At 42.8% G+C, this 22,868-nt stretch overlaps 1 protein-coding gene across 1 annotated transcript; it reads left to right on the top strand.

Annotated features, from left to right (window-relative positions):
- The first annotated feature begins 3,699 nt into the window (after positions 1-3,699).
- LOC106846586 (zinc finger protein 709-like) lies at positions 3,700-18,271 on the top strand. Its single transcript, XM_044752905.2, has 4 exons — positions 3,700-3,860; positions 14,624-14,750; positions 14,958-15,018; positions 15,395-18,271. The coding sequence occupies exons 1-4, from the start codon at positions 3,858-3,860 to the stop codon at positions 17,511-17,513; spliced, it is 2,310 nt and encodes a 769-aa protein (XP_044608840.2). The 5' UTR covers positions 3,700-3,857; the 3' UTR covers positions 17,514-18,271.
- Positions 18,272-22,868: the final 4,597 nt, after the last annotated feature.

Below are 22,868 nucleotides of genomic sequence, written 5' to 3'. Positions count from 1 at the left end.
ATTTAAAATAACTATTAATTTCACCCTGTATGGGAGGAAAATATTTCCTCTACCCACTCTAGGTCCTTCTTGCTGGGCTACGAGTTAAATTGATGTGAAACAGAATAACAGGAGAAAATCAAACAAAGCTTTATAACATGTATACATGGGAGAGACCCAGAAAAACTGAGTAACTTGCCAAAATGGTGGAAGTTCTCATCTTAAAAGCCATCTTCAGCTACAGACAAAGGAGGATGTGGGGGGTGAGGGTGATGGTTTGGGGGTTCAAAGGGGAGGAAGGCAATTCACATGGAAAAGGAAAAGCAAATGTTTGGTAAATAGAACTTTGATAAGAGTGGACTTAGCAAGGATCCTCCCAGTCCACCGGATATCCTGAGTTAGGTATGGTGATGGCCTCTCCTGGGGACAGGCCTCTATTTTAAATTTCTTTTAGGCAGTTAGGGGGAAGGTCAAAGTTTCTTTCAGAGTCTTTTGTTCTTAAAATTAATCAACATAAGGTAGAGACACATTTTGGGGAGGCGAATTCTGATCCCCCACAAAATAAAGCAGACTTCAGAACAAGGAATATACCTGAAAAGGCATGTATTGAAAATATGTAAAGACCTATTATAATAGAAAACCAAATAACTCAACTTGAAAATGGAAAAGGATTAAATCCACATTTTTCCAAGACAGACAGACAAACGGCCAAGAGCATAAAACATGCTGGACGTCTTCAGTGGTCAAGGAAATGCAAATCAAAACCCCAATGAGATACCAGTTCACAACCACTAGTATAGCTAGAATCAAAAAGTGAGACAATATCAAACATTGTCAAGAATACATGGAGAAATTTCAACCCTCATACATGGATCATAGGGATATAAAATGAGGCAGCCACGCTGGAAAATGGTCTGGGAGCGCCTCAAAACTTAAACCTATAATTACGGTGTGATCCATCAATTCCACTCCTAGGTATATGCCCAAGAAAAATGAAAACACACGTTCAGATAAAACCTTGGACGTGAATTTTTAGCAACATTATTCAAAGAAACCAAAAAGTGAAAACAAATCCGAATATCCTTTAAAGGATGAATATGTCAATGAAAATAATCCATAACCAATCTATAAATGAAAATTTGGGTGAGTTTATTCTGAGCTTAAATCTGAGGATTATAACCCGGGAGAGTCTTTCCACAAAGGAAGAGAGCACTCCAAAGAAGTGGGGGTATACAGGGTGGTTATATACCCTCAAAGAGTATGTTTCACATATGATTGAAATGTCCCTTTTACAATAGTCATGAGGCTGCTCTGTCAGCACAGCGATTGATGGAAACAGCAGATAGGTCTGCTGTCTCAGTGAATGCAGCGGGGCGGCAGGTGTGTTGCCTCGGGCTGGGCGGTCACAGATGAGCGCCGCAATTGGTTCCCAGCCTAAAGAAAGATGCTTAATCTTTAAGGAGATGCCAACGTTGGGAGGGGGAGAGAAGTTGCACCTTTATCTCAAGGGCCTTTGCTCTTGCCATGGGGAATGTCTAAAGCAGATATGCAATGCATGCTCCACGGCCTCGGTCAGGCCCTTTTGGAAAGACGAGGTCAGGCCGAATTAGGTATACCCAAAATGGCTTCCTCATATACTCCAATATATCCTATTACTTGCCATTTTTATTTGTCAAATAGATAAACAAATGTGTTTTAGCCATTCTCTGGAATTATCTGAATCAGGTATTGATACATGCTACAACATGGATATGCTTTGAAAAATTGTGCTAAGTGACTGAAGTCAATCACAAAGACCATATATTGTATAATCCCTTTCAGAGGTAAGACACAAAACAGAAAGGGACAGAAAGGAGACGAGTGGTTGTCAGGGCTGGGACTGGAGGAAGAAGATGGAAAGATTGGGAGCGATAGCGAAAGGGCAGAGGAGTTTCTTTTTGAAGGGATGAAGATGTTCAAAAACTGTTGTGATTATCGCACGTATCTGTGAATATACTGACAACGGTGAGCTGTACACTTTAAGGGGGTGCACTGTGCAGTCTATGCATTACATCTCGAGAAAGCTGTTGAAGTAAAGAAATCAGTAAAGTTCTGCAATCCAGGCTTTTAGGCATGTAAGAATTTCCAGGTTAATTAACACGTCCATTACCTGACATAGTTACTGTGTGTGTGTGTGTGTGTGTGTGTGTGTGTGTGTGTGTGTGTGTGTATTGAGAATGTTTAAGAGCCGTTCTCTCGGCTAATTTAAATTATACAATACAGAATAAGAGTATCAAATCATCTTATTGTAATCTTTAAATACAGACACTATTAGTCAATTACACCTCGTTAAAGCTGAGGGAACAAGAGTTTCCAGGTGCATCCTATATTTATATAATATAGCAGTTGACGAATAAAAATGGCAAGTAATAGGATATATTGGAGAATATGAGGAAGCCATTTTGGGTAAACCTAATTCGGCCTGACCTCGTCTTTCCAAAAGGGCCCGACCGAGGCCGTGGAGCATGCATTGCATATCTGCTTTAGACATTCCCCATGGCAAGAGCAAAGGCCCTTGAGATAAAGGTGCAACTTCTCTCCCCCTCCCAACGTTGGCATCTCCTTAAAGATTAAGCATCTTTCTTTAGGCTGGGAACCGATTGCGGCGCTCATCTGTGACCGCCCAGCCCGAGGCAACACACCTGCCGCCCCGCTGCATTCACTGAGACAGCAGACCTATCTGCTGTTTCCATCAATCGCTGTGCTGACAGAGCAGCCTCGTGACTATTGTAAAAGGGACATTTCAATCATATGTGAAACATACTCTTTGAGGGTATATAACCACCCTGTATACCTACACTTCTTTGGAGTGCTCTGTTCCTTTGTGGAAAGACTCTCCTGGGTTATAATCCTCAGATTTAAACTCAGAATAAACTCACCCAAATTTTCATTTATAGATTGGTTATGGATTATTTTCATTGACACAGTGAAAATGGGAATCAGTTGCCTTAGGGATATTATACCATTTACATTTCAAACCTCTCTGGGGACACAGGAAAAAACTGATCCAAAATAAACTTCCTTCCAGTGTAAAACGCACACTGAAGAATTTGGCGTCCGCATCTCAGTGCTTGTGGTTGGTGAGAAGAGAACCTCACCCCGCTAGGGCTGTGGGGTTCCAACTTCCCAGCAGAGCCCAGGGCCCAGGGATTCTTTATCCTAAGAACCAAATGAGTGGGGGTGGGGCGGGGATGGGTGGAAGGCTGATCGCTGGCAAGGCGGAAAGATCAAAATGGGGCCCGACACTTGATCCCAGCTGGTGAGGGCACGTTTAAGTGTCTGCTTTTCTAAACAAGGGTCACAGTTCCATGAGTGGCCTCGCAGCCTTACGCCAAGCCCTTGACCCCTAGAGGCCCGAAGAACTTCTTTTCCAGTGTGTCCTGGCCTGGGCCACCCTCTTGTCTGTACTTGCTCCTTCTTGAAACTGAATCAGGGATTCCCTGTGCACACCTGCAACAAGTCGTCTTGCAGAAGCTGCGGGAAGAGCAGAGTCAGCCCCAGGCCGGGAAAGAGTTCTGTTTCAATGCAAATGACCCAGAAAGGACAGATTTCGGCCCAGCGGGGGAAGGTGGGTCCCTTGAGCCAAGCGTCCTCCCTCTGTGATGTCACTCAGCGGGGAGGGGCGTGGCCTTGGGAACTGTCCAATTGGGGTGGCGCTGGGGCTGTGGGTGGGGCCACGCAGCGTACCCTGGTCGACGTCCCTGTTGTTCCGGCCTCGGAGTTGCGTGTCGCCTGTCTTGGTGATCTCTGGTGGCTCTGCCGCAGCTTCTCTCAGGCTTTTATCTGCACCTGTCGTGGGGGGTCGTAGGAAGGACTCGGGGGACCCAGGAGCCCTAGAAATGGTGAGTGTGCGGCCCCGGGGTGAGGACACCGGAGGAGGGGCTGGTAGGAAGCGGCGGGGCGGGCCCGGCCTCCCGCGGTCCCCTCCGGGGTCTGCGGCCCCGAGTCCGCGGTGGCGCCGCTCGGCCCTCAGGCCCCTCCGGCCGCAGCGTGGGGGCGGGGCCGGCAGCCGGGCCCCGGGCGTCCTGTGGTCCCTGCGCGCGGCGACTGGGGCCGGAGCGTCTTTGGGCCGCTGTGCGCCCGCAGTCCCGCGTGTCCCAGACGGTGCGGGGCCCGCGGGAGGGTCCGCAGGACAGTCGGGCCTCGGTCTCCGGGTCCGTGTGCGGAGGGGCTGCGGTCTGTGGGTCCCCAGGGCCTCCTTTCTTCTCAGGGGGCACCTGTTTTCTCGGCATTTTCCATATATTTGGGGAGCAGGGTCTCAAATCCACTGTCCTGTCCCCTCAGCTCTTCCCAGGACTGGCGATAAATCCCTAAGTTTCCCATCTCTCCCCGCATTCCCAAAGCCAGTTTTTAGTTCTCAGGATTATTAAGTATTTGTCCTTCGTGGTGCATTTCAAACAGACGCGGTATTTTAATCGTTTATCCTTTTCCCCTAGAGCCATGGATAGCTCTTTTCTAAAGACGGTGTGTGTGGATATTTTCCATGAGTGAAAAGCAGCCTCTCACCGCCTGGAACTACGTTGTATGAAATCCTCATGCGTCTCCCAGGATCTTTCTGGGCGCAGACATGCTGTGGGAAGTCCTCTGGGGGCAGGTTCCTTTTTGAGCTTTTCTGGGCGATCTTTCCTGTCGGCACTGCCCCTCCTGGCAGTGGGGTTGGTCGTCTTGAAAAAAGTTATTCACTTAAATCACCGGTTTTCACTACGGGTAAAATGTGTTGAATTGAGCTTGAGAGACAGTATGAAATACTCCCAAACTGGCAAGAAAGAGGTAGATTTCAGAAAAAGTAAAATATTCCATTTGCTGCGAATTCTGGTTTCCGTTTTTCCTCTCCTGAGCATATGCAGTTCCTGAGGTCTGTTCTTTAGTTTTCGGTGTTTTAAAGTGAAATTTCAGAGCTTAGACGTGCGGGCCACAAGTGTTCCAGTATGATTGATTTTTACAAAACGGTCTTGCCATGGAAATAATAATTAAAACTGACCTCTTTTTTCCTGAAAGGAAAGACATTTGGGGTTCTATGATTGAACTAGTGAAAATGCGCTAGATTTGTTCCCTCTTTCCATATAAACAATGGGTTTGAGAGATTTTGCTGGATTGTTCAAACACTGGTTTGTATCATTCAAATAACAATGATGTTCCAGAGCATCTGCAGTGGGGAGCAGAGCCTGCAGTCATTGACCCAACCTAAGGCCCCCCTGGGCCTGCAGAGGGAAGGCCTTGAAGGCCCGGTTGTCCTTCCTGGGGAGCCACCCCCTGCAGGTGTCCTACTGCTCACACCCCCATGGAAGGAGCCTTTGTCCTGAGAGGAGCTGCAGAGCCCTGGACAGCTGGGGGTGCACGTGCTCATGGAGTGGAGAGTGATGCCCTTTCTGAGGCTGTGGTTGTGGTTCCTTAGGCCTAGATGTTTTAAACATTGTTTGAGTTTTGCACCCACACTGTAGGTGCACTGAGAGTGTAATGTGTGCTCATTGAGAAAGTCTGTGAAGGTCAGGTCTTCTGTCCTGTGGACAAAGGGTTCATGAATTTGGAGTCCATGTGGGTCAGAAGCTTAGACTGATTCCAGCTGAGAGTTTCCTCACTTGTGAGGATGGGAGCCTGGGGGAGGCAGTGCCTCCATGCTCACAGGAGAGGCAGGGTGTGTGGGGCTCCCAGAGTGCCTCCCTGTGGCTGCTCAGGGGTCCCCACCCTCCTTCACCAGGGACTGACCCCCTCCAGGGTTCTGTCTCAAGCAGGAGAGTCTAGACTCCAAATCTTGGAATATGATCACTTTCTGAATGTGGATTTTCGTTCTGAACTGTGGGCAAGCAGTCTGCTTCTATGAGCTAATTGGGATATTCTTGTTTCTGTCCTTGGATTCCTTTACCCAGTGAAGATTGCAGCCCTTTGATTCTAGTCTCCATTAACACTTGGGCCCTGTTGATTGAGAGATAAAACAAGAATATTGTAGAACCAAGGAGATTTTGTGTTCCATTTAGGCAAGAGAATTTGAGGAGGTGAGATGGGTGTATCTAAGTCCTCCATGCATTTTCCATTGTTAGGTGTGTCTTTGTCTCTAGAGATCTTTGACATTTAAAAGGCTATACTATTTCTAAGGCAAATGGATCCCTAGTTTAATGGATATGAGAGAGAAACAATTGAGTTTCTAATTTAATTGATAGGAAGAAAACGCTGCAGAGCTTATGTAAAGCTCTCAAATTCCTATACATTTCAGGGCTTAATTGCCAACCCCTAATGCCTTATAATATGCTACCCATTCCTGAAATTATCCCTGCTGTGAAATATAGCAGAGGGACAAACTATAATGCCCCTTGTCCTTTAGTTAGAAAGGATTTGTAAATTTTTTATGGTTTACAATTTTATATCTGCTAGTGCTTAGAGGATTAAATGTTGGAAGTTATCCATGTAGAAAAGTTAAAATTAAGTTAACTAATAAAGCAGAAGTTAATTAAAAATAATGATAATGCATAGGTAAATATATGTATATAAAATTATCTCATTTTAAATAAATAGTGCATGAGAAGGTTAAAAAAAATGCCTATAAGGAAACTCCCTTAAGGAGGCTCCCTGCCTGGTCGTCCTGCCCCACTCCTCTGCTCTGACTCCAGCCTACCTACATGACCAGTTTTGGTCTCTGCTTCATCATCCTGTTAGTGTTTCTTTATGTAAAAACAAGCCAGTGTGGATGCCTGTTTTTCTTAGCCCTGTCCGTTCTTGTAATGAGTAACCAGGGTGCACAGATTTGCTGTTTGACCACTGAAAACTTAGGCCTCACCCTCCCTTTTCCCCTGGGCCTTCTTCCCTGGACAGGCTGATGAGAAAGCCTGCAGGCTCCTGCACTGTGGGCTGCTGCTTGCTGGGCAGCTCCTCCTGGGCGCTGTGCTGCCCTGTGTTGCACTGTTGACCCCACCAAGCCTGGGTTCTATACACAGAAGGCACCAAGCTGGCAGTTGCACTCCCTTGGGAGCAGGAGCCTGGGAATGGGGCCCTCCTTAATGTGGTCCTGGGTTATGTCTTGGATGGAACCTATCTGTGTTTAGAGTGAAGGTGAGACTAAAGCTGGGGTTTCCCTGCCATTAGGGGGCATCTGAAGGTATGTGAAGATGATTATCCCCTGCAACTGATATAAGGCCTTCAGATGGTCAGTCCTCAACAGTTATTGCAGAGGAAAGAGAAGAGACAAGAAAGGAGCCAGTAGATGGAGGGTGGCATCCACACTCCTGATAGCAGAGGGCTGCCAGGCCCCTTCAGTACCTCTGCTGCTGCCCCTGCCTCTACTGCCACGAAGACCCTGACCTTTGCATAGTGGGGGGCAGCACACATAGCTTCACTGTGGCACAGCAAAGGGGTTAGTTTAAACTGACTTAAGCCCGGGATATTAAAAGTCCATAAAGCAGCCAGTTGTCTTGGAGGAGGCCACTAACCCTGATGGCAGTGATGTGAGTCCCTCTAGTGGAAAAAAAATTGTGAATATCAGGATGGAGAGGCCATCCCCTCCCCCACAGTGTATCCAGTGACCAGAATACAAAACAGGGCCTGCCAGCAGGGAGGGAGCAAGAGGAAAGGCACTGAAACAAAGGTCTATAGTTTGACCCGCTCGGAAATCCAAAATGTGCCAAAACAATTTACACAACAAAGATGAAAGAGCCTTGCTTGGCCTTGATCCTCTACGTCAGAGGTTCTGAGTTAATATTAACATCCCCTGTAATGCGCTAATTCACAAATCTTCATGAAATTAATCAAACTAGGTTTCACGTTACAGGTATACCTGGGGATTTCACTAAATTTAAGCAATTTCCCTCATAACCTTAGAGGACTTACTGAATATAATCTCGAGGACAAACAGGTGTACCTTGTTTTTACAGCAGAATGCTCACCTTACCTAAATTCCTCATACTCATAACACTCATTGTCCTAAAATATCCTGTAGTGAAGCAGGGAAGCTCCGAATGAATAATTCATAAATTAAAATTAAATCAAGTCTTTACGACTTCCAAATTGGTCTGACAAAATGGGACCCCACTGACCTTAGCTTCTCAGTTACATAGTTAATATGGCCAAATGTAAATTAAAGAAGTGATTGTCCCCGATGCTTCTCCGTTTATCAGCCTTATTCCATTTGTTTTTGAACCTTTAAAGAAAGAATGACACCTCGCTTTGGATCATCCCAACCCTGAGACTGTTTTTGCACCAAATAAACCCTATTCCCAGGCCTTTGACATTATGGAAATGACTGACTCCATCCAGTCAGCAGCTGGGAAATACCCTGCTGTCACAGATCTGGCTAAGTCTGTCCTGTCCAGTCCTGTGTCCCCAGCCTCTGCTGCACTTGGCCTTCCCCTCTGAAGGTACATGATGCCCTTTTACCTGGTAACCCTCAGGGAGCCTCAGCAGCCTTGCCCTCCCTCAGTTTCTCCAGGCAGGGTCTGAACTGCATCCGCTTTGTTCCAGAAAGGCAGGCACGACATGGCATGCCCCTTTGTACCTGCTCCTTTGGACATTCATTTCACATTCATTCAGAACACACAAATGTTTTAAAAAGGAGCTCTCAAAAAATGCATGGGCCATTGACCCTCATATAATGTGAAGCTCTGAAACTGTGGTTAAGTTTCTAAATATTCTTTGATAATCAGACAGCCGTTTCCTCCCTGACACTGAAAAAATAGCCATAGGCCCCTCAGCAACCACATCTACTAGATTCTTTAGGTGTTGGGCAGGCAACGTATTTCTTGTTTACAAATTTTAGTTGAGTCCACTTATGCTGTAACTTGCAAGTTGGATCAGCTTGAATGGGCCCCTCAGCCACAGAAGGCTCTGGACTGTGTTTAAATTGCCGTACAACAGGCACTCCTGTTAGTGCCCTCAGAATTTCCTTCACTGTAGAGGCCTCAGTGACTTCCTCTCATGCCTCCCGGGGTACCCATGAGGACCTTAAGTTATCCTTATGTGTCTGATGCAAGCACCTGCCTTCCTCAGCCCCACGCTATATGCCATTAGAGCTGTAGTTTCCACCGTGTACTGGGCTTTCTTGAAAAGAGACGCTCTCATAATCTCTGAGCCTGTGACCCTCTACTGAGCTGCCCATTGTACCTTTGCCCGGGGAACCATGCTGACAGGTCAGCATACCCACCAGCACTTCCACATGATATGATGGAGTCACACTTTGGCCCTCTGACTTAAGCCACCTAGAGGAGGGTGGCCTCCTCTCTATTCAGTTGCCTGAAAGATTCTAGAGTTTTGGAGGAGGTCACCATTCCCCCTGTTGGAGACTTCCCTCAGAAGTTCCATGGGAGGGGCTGGCCAAGTGGCTCAGCAGTTAAGTGCGCATGTTCTGCTTCGGTGGCCCGGGGTTCGCCACTTGGGATCCCGGGTGTGGACGTGGCACCGCTTGGCAAGCCATGCTGTGGTAGGTGTCCCACATATAAAGTAGAGGAAGATGGGCATGGATGTTAGCTCAGGGCCAGTCTTCCTCAGCAAAAAGAGGAGGATTGGCAGCAGATGTTAGCTCAGGGCTAATCTTCCTCAAAAAAAAAAAAGTTCTGTGGGATTAACTGAATCCCCAACTCTGGGGAGTGCACAGATTTTAAGGACAACCTCACATATGTCTACATGATGGAGCTCAGTGGAGAGTTGCTGCTGTACGTCCCTACTTGAGACATCCCTGATGAAGGAGCAAACCCAAGGGTCACACAGCTAACCAGATATCAGGCAGCCATCTTACTATTGGCCCTATCTACATATATTCACAGACTTTCGTACAATTGTCTAAGTGTTGCAACTTTGTAGTAAAAAAAAAAAAAAAAAAAAAAAACTTTAGGAATCTCTTGACTCAGAGATAGCCAAAATATAAATATAGGGAACCCTTACTGTACATTACTATGTCTACAAGACGAGGACTCGCCAGGATGCTCCTCATCCACCTTGGGGTTCTGCCACTACTGATAGTGACCATGGCACTTCTCAGAGGATCCAGTGCTGTGCTCCCCAACAAGGCATTCGATGCAAGTTCCCCCCCCACCCCCATTACTGGTCTCAGATCAGAGAGCATCATACTAGCTTGTTGAAATCACTTGAATGAGAGATGTCCTGTTTCAGTTATCAGGGGTGAGTTATGAGGTTGTCTTAATCTTTCTTTCTTAAGATACTTCAGGTTCTTTGGAGCAGTTTTATGTTTCCAGAGAAATTGATCAGAAAGCACGGAGAGTTCCCACATAACCCTTCTGCATTCACGCAGTTTGCACTACTTTTTGAAGTCTTGTGTCACAGTGGGACATCGGTTGCAGTTACTCACCAATATTGATACCTTAAAGTGCACAGTGTACATGAGCATTGACTCTGTTATGGGATCTGTCGGTTTTGGCAAATGTTGATGGCATGTATCCTTCATTTTTGTATCATATAATGTTTCACTTCCTTCAAAACCCCTTATGCCCTACCTATTCATTCTTCCTTCCCACCAACCCTGAAATCCTTCACAACCTGAGGTCTTTTTATTGGCTCGTCCTTTTCTCTTTTCCAGAATGTCATGTACTTGGAATCAAACAGTATGTAGCCTTCTGAGATTGGCTTCTTTCCCTTAGCAATATACTTTTTTTTTTTTTGAGGAAGATAAGCCTTGAGCAAACATCTGCTGCCAATCCTCCTCTTTTTGCTGAGGAAGACTGGCCCTGAGCTAACATCCGTGCCCATCTTCCTCTGCTTTATACGTGGGATACCTACCAGAGCATGGCTTGCCAAGGGGTGGCATGTCCACACCTGGGATCTGAACCGGTGAACTCCGGGCCGCTGAACCGGAATGTGTGCACTTAACTGCTGTGCCACCAGGCCAGCCCCAGCAATATACTTTTAATATTCCTCTATATGTTTTCATGGCTTCATACCTCATTTCCTTTTATCACTGAACAGTATATCATCATATGTATACACCAGTGATTGATTATCCATTGGACTCTTGAAGGACATCTTGCTTAACTCTAACTCTTGGCAATTATGAATAAAGTGCCTATAAACATCCATGTGTAGGTTTTTCTGTAAACATAAGTTTCAACTCATTTAGGTCAATTCCAAGGAGAGTGATCACTGGATCTTACTCTGTGTAGTAAGAGTATGTTTAGTTTTGACAGAAAATTCCTGTCTCCCAATGTAGGCATATCAATTTCCACTTCCACCAGCAATGAATGAGGATTGCCTGTAGCTTCACTTCTTCATCAATTTCTGGTGTTCTGAGTGTTTGGAATTTTAACCATTTAATAGATGTGTAGTCTTTGTTTTCTTTGTAACTCCCCAAAGATAGAAGCTGAGCATGTTTTCGTGTTGCTTATTTCCCACTTGCGTATCTTCTTTGTTGAGGTGTCTGTTCAGGTCTTTGTCCGTTTTTAATTGGGTTGTTTGTCTTCTTACCATTGAGTTTTGTGTTCTTTGGGTATTTGGGGTATCATTATTTGTCAGATACGTGTTTTACAAAAGATTTTCTCCTCATCTGTGACTTGTCTTTTCATTCTCTTAACACTTTCCCAGAGCAGGAATTTTTCTTCTTAATGAAGTGAAACATCATTTTTTTCCCTTCAGAGATCTTTTTTGGAGTTGTATCTAAAAATTCATCACTAAAGGCAAGGTCACCGAGATTTTCTCCCCTGTGTTATCTCCTAGGCGTTCTTGACTTTGCACTTTACGTTTAGATCTGTCATCTATTTTGAGTTAATTTTCATGAAAGGTTCATGTCTGTGTCAACATTCATTTTGTGTGTGTGTGGATTCATTTGTGTTTTGTCTGGATACCCATTATTTCCAGCACTATTTGCTTAAAAGACTTTGTTTTGCCCAGTGAGTTGCCTTTACTCCTTTGTCAAAGATCACTTGACCATGTGGGTCTGTAGGAAAGCACTTGACTTGTGTATCCTTCAACCTTGGTGTACTCTCTCAGTAATTCCCAGAGTTATCTCTGTTGTTGAGGATTCTTTCAGATGTTTTACAAAGACAGTTTTATTTCTTGCTTCGCAATATGTGAAGCATATTTTATTTTCTTATTACACAGCTAGGCCTTCCAGTACAACGTTACATACAGTGAGGAGAGGAAACTTCCTTGCTCTATACTTCATCTTACCAGAGAAGCATCTAGATTCTCACCATTTTGACGTTAGCTACAGGTGTCCTGTAGATGTTCTTTCTCAAGAAGAGGAAGTTCCCTTCTATTATTAGTTTGTTATCATTAATGGATGTTGGATGGTATCAAATCCTTCCTCACGTCCATTTCCCCTTTTCATTTCTGGTCTTAGTAATTTTTGCCTTCCATCTTTCCTCAGTTATCTTGACTAGATGTTTATCAATTTTATGTAATTAATCCTTTCAAAGGACCAGCTTTTGGTTTTGAAAACTTTGAATATTTCTTTCCACTCTCACATGATTTCTGAAAGGAAGTCTGATTTAATTCGAATCTTTCTTCTCTGTAACTAAGGTCTGGTTTTCCCCTGGCTTCTTTTCAATGTATTCTCTTTGTTGTTGACTTTTTTCTAGTTAGAATATGATTTTTTCTAGGTTGCTGTGCATTTTTGGTGTTTTTCATGTTTTTATTGTTCTCTGTGATGCTTGGATCTACAATTTGCCATCTGTGATTAATTTTAGGAAAAATCTCAGGGATTAGTACTTCATGTATTTCTTTTCCTTTCTGTCTTTTCCTTCTGGCATCCCCATTTGTGTATTTTAAGCCTTCTGTCATGGTCGGTGGTGCATGGATATTGCGTTCTGTCATTTGTTCTTCGTCTCTGCGTTAGCCTCTGGTGGAACAGATTGTTTTCAGTACAGGCCTTGATAAGAACAGAAGATTTGGGGTCTAGTTGAAAATACCATCTTCAGTTTCTCTTTCCCAATTTTGGAGAGGTTGGTTTGCCTCTGACCTCAATACTCTGTTGAATCTAAGAAGAGTTGTTCATTTCAAGGTTTTTCGTTTTTTTCTAAGAGGTTGGGATGACTACTTCCACATTCCTTAAATGCCCGACCAGAAACCAGAATTTTCTGACTCCAGTTTTCGTTGATTGATTGCTGATGGCTTTGAAGCCTTATTCTTCCTCATTCTCCTGTGACTGCCATCTGTACAAAGTGATAAGAGTGTCTTGCTGCTCCTTCCTGTGGCAGTGGCTAGAGAGTCAGTCCACGCAAGATCCTGCCCTTGTGTGTGAACTCTCACCCTGATTCACTCCCTAACCTTGATTTTTAAAATTCTGGCACCTTTCACTGCTCTATGAGGCCATTTCATGGCTTGCCTGACTTTCCCCAGATACCTTAATTATGCACATAATAAACCCTGTCCTACACTTTTGGCAGCGTGTGGTGTCATCAGCTAAGGAATTTGTGCATTCAGGGTTTGAGGTATCATGTCATGCTCCTGGTCACAACATGGGAGCTTGAGAATTAGAGAAGCTGGCAGGGCAGCCTCTGGAGTGGCTGATCAGGAAGCAGTTCGTCCTACAATTGAAAACGGAGATTTTATGTTCTTTTGTAGGAAAGCATTGCTGAACCCTTCAGGTATTTTATTCTCATGGGCAAATTCGCCATCAAGCCATTGTGATTTTTTTTTTTTATTAATGTTATGATAGATTACAACCTTGTGAGATTTCAGTTGTGCATTTTTGTTAGTCATGTTGTGGGTACACCACTTCCCCCTTTGTGCCCTCCCCCCACCTCCCTTTTCCCTGGTAACCACCGATCAGGTCTAAGCCATTGTGATTTTTAATGAACACACTTGCAATCTGCAACTCTCAGCTGGGTCCTCAAGGTCAGCAAGGCGCAGGGCTCAGGGTTCTCAGTCTGCCATAAAGAGCTCCCCTGGCGTATTTTCTAACTGGGTGCCTATGAGTGCCTCACATTGGCTGGAAGCAGCCTGTGGCATGTGAGTGTAGGGGTTTTGTGGTCTAAGCTGTCATTCCTTCTTCCTCATGTCTGAAGTCTAAGTTCCAATTAACATTCTAGCCCCATCAAATGGCACAGAGAAAGGAAAACTGAGTCTGCGATAATATTACACAAGTTAAAAGCAGTACTTTCCCACAAGAATATTTTCATTCCACCGGCTCTCCCTGGCTACTTCTAAAGGCCTGTTGTACTTTTAGGGATGATGTGGCCAGTTGGGCCTTATTAAAAGTTGGATTTCCACAGATCTCCTGGACTGTCATGTCTGGTGTTGAGAATAGAAGAAAAAGCTTCCCGTTCTTCACTATGTTTTTATTCATTAAAACATTATGCATATTTGCTCCTCTGCTTCATGGAGTGTTGTTAACGGTGGGCAGGAAGGAATAAGATGAGTTTTTCTCACAAGGTATTGATGGTCTTAAAATGTTTCATTTGTATAGAATTTCTCTCGCTTCCCCACATGCTTGGACCCTCCCATTAGTAATAAGATGCAGTGTTATCCAGTAAAAGCATGTAAATAATTTCCATGTGTTTATGATGCTGTTAAATTTATAATGGAGTGTAGACAGAGTAACTTTGATGATCGTGTCATAGAATAAATGTTTGGAGGTAACATAGTCACACATAACCTTCCTACAAGTGGAGTATAGATCCCCAGTGCTGTCAGGCTCATGCATCCTACTCTACACGTATTTGTGGTGTTTCAGGACTCAGTGGCCATTGAGGACGTGAAAGTGAACTTCACCCCAGAGGAGTGGGCTTTGCTGGATCCTTCACAGAAGAAACTCTACAGAGATGTGATGTGGGACACCTTCAGGCACCTGGCCTCAGTAGGTAAGAATGAGGACATTCCATCACTGCATCAAGTGGAGAGCAAGTGTTTCTGGCCCATCAACAGTGTTTGAAGGTGTTTCAGAATGTGGAAAGGAGGATGTTGGTGAATAAACTAGGCACGGTCACAGTCAAAAATGGACAAGGATTGTAGTAATTTGTCTGTAATTTCTTACATTTTGCAATCATTTTCATTGGTCTACATTTTAGGGAAAAAATGGGAGGATCATGACATTGGAGATCAGTACAAAAACCAGGGGAGAAAACTAAGGTAAGTCACACTCATGGTAGAAAGTCATAGCTCATGAGAATTCTGTTATGTTATGAAACTTTAAAAGAAGGAAACAAACCAAATAACCTCTGCTTCAAATGTATTTATTCTTGGAAAATTTTCACCAAAAATACTTCATGTATGTGACATAGATGTTCAGTGTTTGCAAAATAGTTCACTTGGAAACAGTATTAATAAACCCTCTGTAGGAATATCACTGTTTGGGTAATAGCAAGGGTGAGGTCCTCTTACAGAGCATTCAGTATATTCAATTTCAGAGAATTCACACAAGGCAGAAAACCAACAGTTTTCCTGTAAGTCATAATAAATGTAACAAACATAAAATCATTAATAATGTGCTTCTCATTTTTTACAGAAATCGTATGGTAGAGAGACTCTGTGAAAGTGAAGACAGTAGTGAGTGCAGAGAAAACTTCAGCCTTATTCCAAATCTCAGTCTGAATAAGAAAACTACTAGAGTGAAACCACATGGATACAGGGCATGTGGGAAGGTCTTCATGCGTCATTCACCCCTTTATGGGCACATCAGATGTCACACTGGACTCAAACCGGATGAGTATCAGACAGATGGAGAAAAGCCGTATAAATGTAAGAAATGTGGTATAGCCTTCCGTTATCTCCAGGTTTTTGAAAAACATAAAAGAAATCACCGTAGAGGGGAAAACAATAAATGTAAGGAATGTGAGAAAGCCTTTAGTAGTTCCGCTTCTTTGAGAAGACATGAAAGAATTCACACCGAGAAGAAACTCAATCGATGTAAACAATGTAGAAGAACCTTTATTTATCATCATACTTTTCAAAGACATGAGAGGATTCACACAGGACAGAAACCCTATGAATGTAAGCAGTGTGGTAAAGGTTTTGTTTCTCTTAAAGGTTTCCAGGTACATGAAAGGAGTCACACTGGAGAGAAACCCTATGAATGTAAAAAATGCAGTAAAGCATACGCTTCTTCCAGTTCTCTGCGAGTCCATGAAAAGACTCATAGTGGAGAGAAGCCCTATGAATGTCTGGAATGTGGGAAGGCCTTTAGTTATTCCTCTAGATTGAAAAGCCATGAAAGAACTCACACTGAGGAGAGACTGTATCAATGTAAACAATGTGGAAGTGTCTTCAGAAATCGGGATACTTTTCAAAAACATGAGAGGACTCACATAGCAGAGAAAAACTATAAATGTAAGCAGTGTGGTAAAACTTTCGTTTCTCATCAAGGTCTCCGAATACATGAAGGAGGAAATCACAGTGGAGAAGAAAAACCCTACAAGTGTAAGGAATGTGGGAAAGCCTTCCGTTTGCGTGCATCCTTTCAAATACATGAACGAATTCACACTGTAGGAAAATCCTATGAATGTAAAGAATGTGGGAAAATCTTTGCAAGGTTCACAAGCTTTCAGAGACACATGATGATGCACAAGGGAGATGTTCTTTATATATGTGAAGAATGTGGAAAAGCTTTCAGTTATTCCACTTCATTGCGCAAACATGAAACAATTCACACTGGGGAGAAACCCTATCAATGTAAACAATGTGGAAGAACCTTTAGGTATCATCAAACTTTTAAAACACATGCAAGTACTCACACGGGACGGAAACCCTATGAATGTAAGCAATGTGGTAAAGGTTTTGTTACTCATAAAGGTTTCCAACTACATGAAAGAATTCATACAGGAGAGAAACCCCACACATGTAAACACTGTAGTAAAGCATACCGTTGTCCCAGTTCTCTGCGAAAACACGAGATAACTCATAGTGGAAAGAAACCGTATAAATGTCTGGAATGTGGGGAAGCCTTTAATTATTCCTCTTCATTGCAATTACATGAAAGACGTCACACTGGAGAGAAACCCTATAAATGTAAAAAATGTAGTAAAGCCTACACTTCTTCCGGTTCTCTACAAACACATGAAAGAACTCACACTGGAGAGAAACCGTATCAATGTAAAAAATGTGGTAAAGCATTCATTTGTTCCAGTGCTCTGCGCAAACATGAAAGAATTCATACTGGAGAGAAAACCTACAAGTGTCTGGAATGTGAGAAACGATTCGTTACTCCCAGTTCATTTCAAATACATCAAAGGATTCACACTGGAGAAAAACCCTATGAATGTAAACAGTGTGGTAAAGCCTTCAATTATTACTATTCCTTAAAATTACATGGAAGAACTCATACTGGAGAGAAGCCGTATGAATGCAAGGAATGTGGGAAAGCCTTCTGTTATCTCCAAACCTTAAAAATACACCTGAGACTGCACACTGGAGAAAAACCCTATGAATGCAAGGAATGTGGGAAAGGCTTCTGTTATCTCCAAGCCTTAAAAATACACCTGAGACTGCACACTGGAAAGAAATTGTATGAATGTAAACAATGTGGTAAAGCCTACAAATATTATGGTTTCTTACAAATTCATGAAAAACGTCATACTGAAAAGAAACCCTGTGAATATCAGGAATGTGGGAAAGCCTTTATTTCTTGAACAAAGTTTTAAGGACATGTAAGAGTACACAGAGGAGAAAAATATAAATATGAAGAATGTGGGAGAGTCTTCTTGATCCCAAGTCCTTACAAAGACATGAAAGACCTTAATTGATATAACCTCCTGAACGTAAACAGCATGGGGAAGCCTTCAATTGCCCCCCACCCTTATCTGAAAATGCCCAATGAAAAGAGTTCAAGAAACATGGGAAAGATTAATGGAAATTACTCTATGTATAATGTTCTAGAAAATTTTCGAGATGAAAGAATTGTTATAAACGTTGTAAATATATTGTGTTTACCAAGCCTCTTTCTTAAAATGCGATATTGGACTGTGGATTTCTACAAATTACTATTAGAAATGAAGCAAGAGTTCTGTGAATTGTCTTTCAAAACTAGTACATAAGATTAACAGGTACTGCCTTTTCCTTAAATTGACTAATATTTTCTCTTTCTATTTTGCAGCCTGTTGTATCCATGGGTGAATTGAAATGTATTGCTAATATACAATTAGGTTTAATTTTCTTTTATAATGTTTTATTTGTTCTGTGTTCAGGGACTGTTGAAAATTGATACTTGTTTGTTGGGATTTTCCTGCTGGCCTTGTGTAGAAGCATCTGTATATCCCTAATCCATTATATATTGTACCTTTCTTACTGAGAAAGCCTTTTTGAGGTGCTGGGTATAACAGCCTTTTTGTATTTTCCATACTATTAAACATTGAGAATAAATTTGTACACATGGCAACTTTATCAAAAAGTGTAGTTTCATGTGAATTATTTTCACATTTGGGCCTTTGTTCGTCCTTCCTGTTATTTGATAAATAGACTTTGAATTAGTTAGACTGTGGTAGGGAAACAAAACCTAGAGCTGGACACTTGGTTTGCATTATGGTGATAAGTGTAACGTCAGGAACTAGATCTTTCAGAGTCCACCTCCTCTATGGTTCCATGTTGGAATTCAGCAGGAGCCTCACTTGCATGAGATTTGGAAGGCAGAAGCAAGAAGGCATTAGTCAGAGTTTGGAGCCACCATACTGGGAGAGAGACATCAATGAATAGGAGCTTTGAGGATGCCATGCTCCAGCCCATTTTCCAGATTCTTTGCCTTTCCAGTCAAGATTATCCTCAAAGCGGGCTGGCCCCATGGCCAAGTGGTTAAGTTTGCATACTATGCTTCGGCGGCCCAGGGTTTCACTGGTTCGGATCCTGGGCATGGACATGGTACCGCTCATCAGGCCACGCTGAGGTGGCATCCCACATGCCACAACTAGAAAGGCCCATAACTAAAATATACAACTATGTGCTGGGGGGATTTGGGGAGAAAAAGCAGAAAAAAGAAAAAAAAAGATTGGCAACAGTTGTTAGCTCAGGTGCTGATCTTAAAAAAAGAAATTATCCTCAAAACTACCACCAATAGTTTGATTTCTATTTTCTGTAGAGGTGTAGGTTTCCACTGATGTTTTAACAAGTCTCACATCAAAGATGTATCAGAGTTTGGGTTTTTCTTTAAGCCCTGTTATGTGTGCCAGGAAAGAAATTCAGTCTTTGGTGCTTGGGAGTGTTCTGATTTCCTTCTTCTCTAGATGATATTTGTATAAGGTGTAATTTGTATAGGAAACACCTTATACTGTTAATAGTGTTGGTCTGTTTTCCTGATTCACCATGACATCTACTATGGGGCAGTAAAAAGAAGGACGTAGGGGTTTGTTTCTCTGCTGTGTTGTGCGGTGGCTCCCTGGACTCTGTCCTTTCCTGTGAGAAGAATCACTTTGCTCATTCAGCAAACCTGTGGGTATTTCCTAGGTAAAACTCAAAGAACTTCTCTCTGCCATGATCAACATAGTGGCCTATAAGTGCACCTAATGTGAGAAAATGGCACTGGTAATATAGTCAATGTACATAGTTCCCAAGCTTAGGAAGGAGTCCCTAGAGCTCATGGCAAATGGACTTTAGGGGGCCCCTTAATCCCTCACCCCTGGCTACTTGCGATGCTCTGACCAGGATACTTATGTAGACAAATCCTCATCCTATCATACATGACCCTAGTGAAGCCAATGTGCAAGGACTCATCAAGGCACTCTAGGAATTATTGATACTATCAACTCAATTCTCAGAATACAGAGCACCGGGCTTGTGAAAAAGGCATTCAGTGTACCATGTACCTCTTATGACCCCAGTCTACAACCCTCTTAGTTTGTCCCAATGACTTAAAGCTTGCTTTGTTACACATAGGTCTTCCTGCTGTTTGAGAGGTTAGTTACATTCAATCCCCAGTCCTTGGGGCCTGTTACTTTGCTCTAACCATCAGGGTTACTTGCACCTTTTAAGTAGAGTGTTTCTATACTAGACTTTTCTGTCAGAATGGTCAGTCCTGCAGGACTTTGGCTTATTGTAACAGTGCACGCTAGCTGCCACTTTTATATCCCATTCCTGGGTCTTCCTCCGAACATCACCTGTGGTCTGTGTGTCAGTATTTCATTTTGAACACTCTCCTTCAAAACCCCTTCAGCCCATGCAACACAGATATGCTGTTTTCCTGCCATTTGCTCTTAAGTGCTCATTGTCCTGGGAGTCACTGGTACTGACCTGGGCACACATGATGTTTAACACATACATCATTAATGCCAGCCAAGAAATGTCCAAGACACTCAAAATGCATGCAGCAGACAGCTAGTGTTTGAGATGTTTTCCCTGAAGGAAAACCCCCTGGTAGCCATGGTAGCTGCTGACTACTTTGGTTTAGACTATTTATTAACCAGCCAGGGAGAGTTCTGTTCCCTAAAAGGGCTGCTCGCTGCATGTGTGCAGGCTGCACTGGCAGGGTGCCTCCAAGAGCACAACAGATGAGACAGCAAATTAATAACATTACTAAAATAATTGTTTTTTTTTTTTTTTGGAACCATACTGACACATTTTCTTGGATCTGCAACACCCAGGGATGACTGGACTCATTTGGGTCTTTTTGAGGCCTTGTCATCTGAATTATAATATATTGCTTGTGCTTTTCACATGGCTTTTAAATTAATATTCAAATTCACCTAAAGTAGATGAGGCATCCAAACCACAGGAGGGGACTTTAATAAAGATGCTGACCTCTGTTTTCAGCTTTGACCCTTTATCAGCTTTGGATTGCTGCTCACCGTGTCTGGCCCACGGTGGGTAGACAAGTGGCCACGTTGACACACGCCTCTTTTTGTCTGTCAGTGGGTAGGAGGGTCAGACCTTGAAATCTTTTGCAGCCTTTAACCCTACATGTCTCAGAGTCAACCAATTCTTTGCGGAAGCCACTTGTAACTTGCCCTACTCTCTTTTGAAATTACCTTTGGGTGATATTCATTTTGCTATTCGCTTGATGCCTGTGGTGACATAGTCTTGACATTCAATCCCATTTTAGCTAAGGTGTTAATCCTGCCCCCACGAGGGCAATGATAAAACAGAAGGTAACCAATGGAAAATGTCTTTGGGGTGAAAAACAGCTGTGCAGCGTAGGGAATTTTGAAAAGATGATAAGAAATCCAAATGCAGTGATACCATTATAATGTTTCTAGATGCATTGGTCACAAAAGAAAAACTTTGAAACCACTCACATGGTCACTAGTTGTAGAATCAATAATTGGAAATGGTATAGTCTCCCATGGTAAAAATACAGAGCAACAGAAGTGAAGGGATGGTTTCTGTTCCAATATCTGAAGAACTTGTAGTCATGCTGGTCTTCAGTGAATAAAAAATGCTGGACAAACGGAAAATTAACACCTCTTAGATCCCTGAGAGATTTCAGGTTACATGGCAAACCAGTGCCCCCAGAACAAACTGGAGAATATGGAGAATTAGCACTTTGCTAAAGCCAGCAACCTCTAGGAACACACAAACTGTTAGAGATGAATTGCTGGAGACACAGTATGGACCAGCTTGAGAGTTAAGAGCTGTAAGGGGATCCCTCTGCATTTCATGAATTTTTCTTGCAGGAGCCCAAACAGGTTTTCCTAGTGAAGATCAAAACAAATTGCTTCTTGCTTCTTGCAGGAAATGGGGAAAAACATTTTAATTATACACACAAAGCATTCTATTTTCTGTAACTTAGGCCCTCCCTCAAAGAAAATTAATTTGCCAAAGCCTTATCTGATCGGGCAAAGAGCAGTTAGGCCAATCCTACAGCCCACAGGTTTCCTCTCTTGCAGAAAGGGAGAAATAAATGCTAAGAACCTGTTCTGAAGTTCATCGCCCAGGGATTGAGTTCCTCCAAAACAGTACAGGTTTAGTTATAACATAATAGAACATTTTCTCACTCAAATACCTTCCCACCATAACAGCTCCAGTATAAAAACAGTGGGTTAAAACACAGAGCTGCAAGACACAGACTCTACTTAAGGTTGAGTTTCTAGGGAAACCCAAACACTAGAGGATATTGAAGCCCCTGACACAGCTATGGCAAACATTGAACATAGTCTAATGCCTATTAAAAAAACAACAACAGTAAAATGCTATTTATCTCAAATATTGTGAAAATTAACAAGTACGTGGAAATTAAACAACAGTCTTGGACAACCAGTGAGTCAAAGACAAAATCAAAAGGGAATTTAAAAAATATATTGAGAGAAAGTGAAAATACAACTTACCAAAATGTATGGGATGCAGCATAAGGAGTACTAAAAGGGAAATTTATAGTGATAAACACCTATTTCAAGAAAAAAGATGTCAAGTTACCAATCTAAATTTACACCTCAAGGAACCAGAAAAGGAACAACAAACCAAACTCAAGTTAGCAAAGGTTAGGAAATATTAGAGCAGAAATAGAGAATAGAAAAACAATAGAAAAAAAGTCAAAACTAAGTGTTGGTGTTTTTAAAGAATAAAACCTACAAACCCTTAGACTAACTACAAAAAGAAGAGAGAAGATTCAAATACATAAAATCAGAAATGAAATAGGAGGCATTACATTGGATGCCTTAGAAATAAATAGGATCAAAGAGGAGTATTATGAACATTTACATATGAAAAACTGGATAACCAAGAAGAAATGGATGTATTCCTATAAACAACCAACCTACCAAGAAAGAATTTTTTTGAATAGCCTGAACAGACCAATAACAGGTAATAACAAATTCACAGAATGAATACCAATCCCTTTTTAAACTCTTCCAAAAACTAGAAGTAGAAGGGATACTTCCAAATTCACTTTATGAAGTCAGCATCTTCCTGATACCAAAGTCACAGACACCATAAGAAAAGAAAACTAGGGGGCTGGCCCCGTGGCCGAGCGGTTAAGTTCGTGTGCTCTGCTGCAGGCGGCCCAGTGTTTCATTGGTTCGAGTCCTGGGCGTGGACATGGCACTGCTCATCAAACCACGCTGAGG

This window comes from Equus asinus, chromosome 20 (assembly GCF_041296235.1).
Source record: "Equus asinus isolate D_3611 breed Donkey chromosome 20, EquAss-T2T_v2, whole genome shotgun sequence".
Classification (NCBI taxonomy): Eukaryota; Metazoa; Chordata; class Mammalia; order Perissodactyla; family Equidae; genus Equus; species Equus asinus.
This window is presented reverse-complemented; position numbering and strand designations above follow the sequence as displayed.

Bases quoted from the DNA above. Each gene is read 5' to 3' on its own strand.
- LOC106846586 (XM_044752905.2), top strand. The intron at 14,751-14,957 runs GTAAGAATGAGG...TCTACATTTTAG, and splicing joins CAGGCACCTGGCCTCAGTAG to GGAAAAAATGGGAGGATCAT. The intron at 15,019-15,394 runs GTAAGTCACACT...CATTTTTTACAG, and splicing joins AACCAGGGGAGAAAACTAAG to AAATCGTATGGTAGAGAGAC.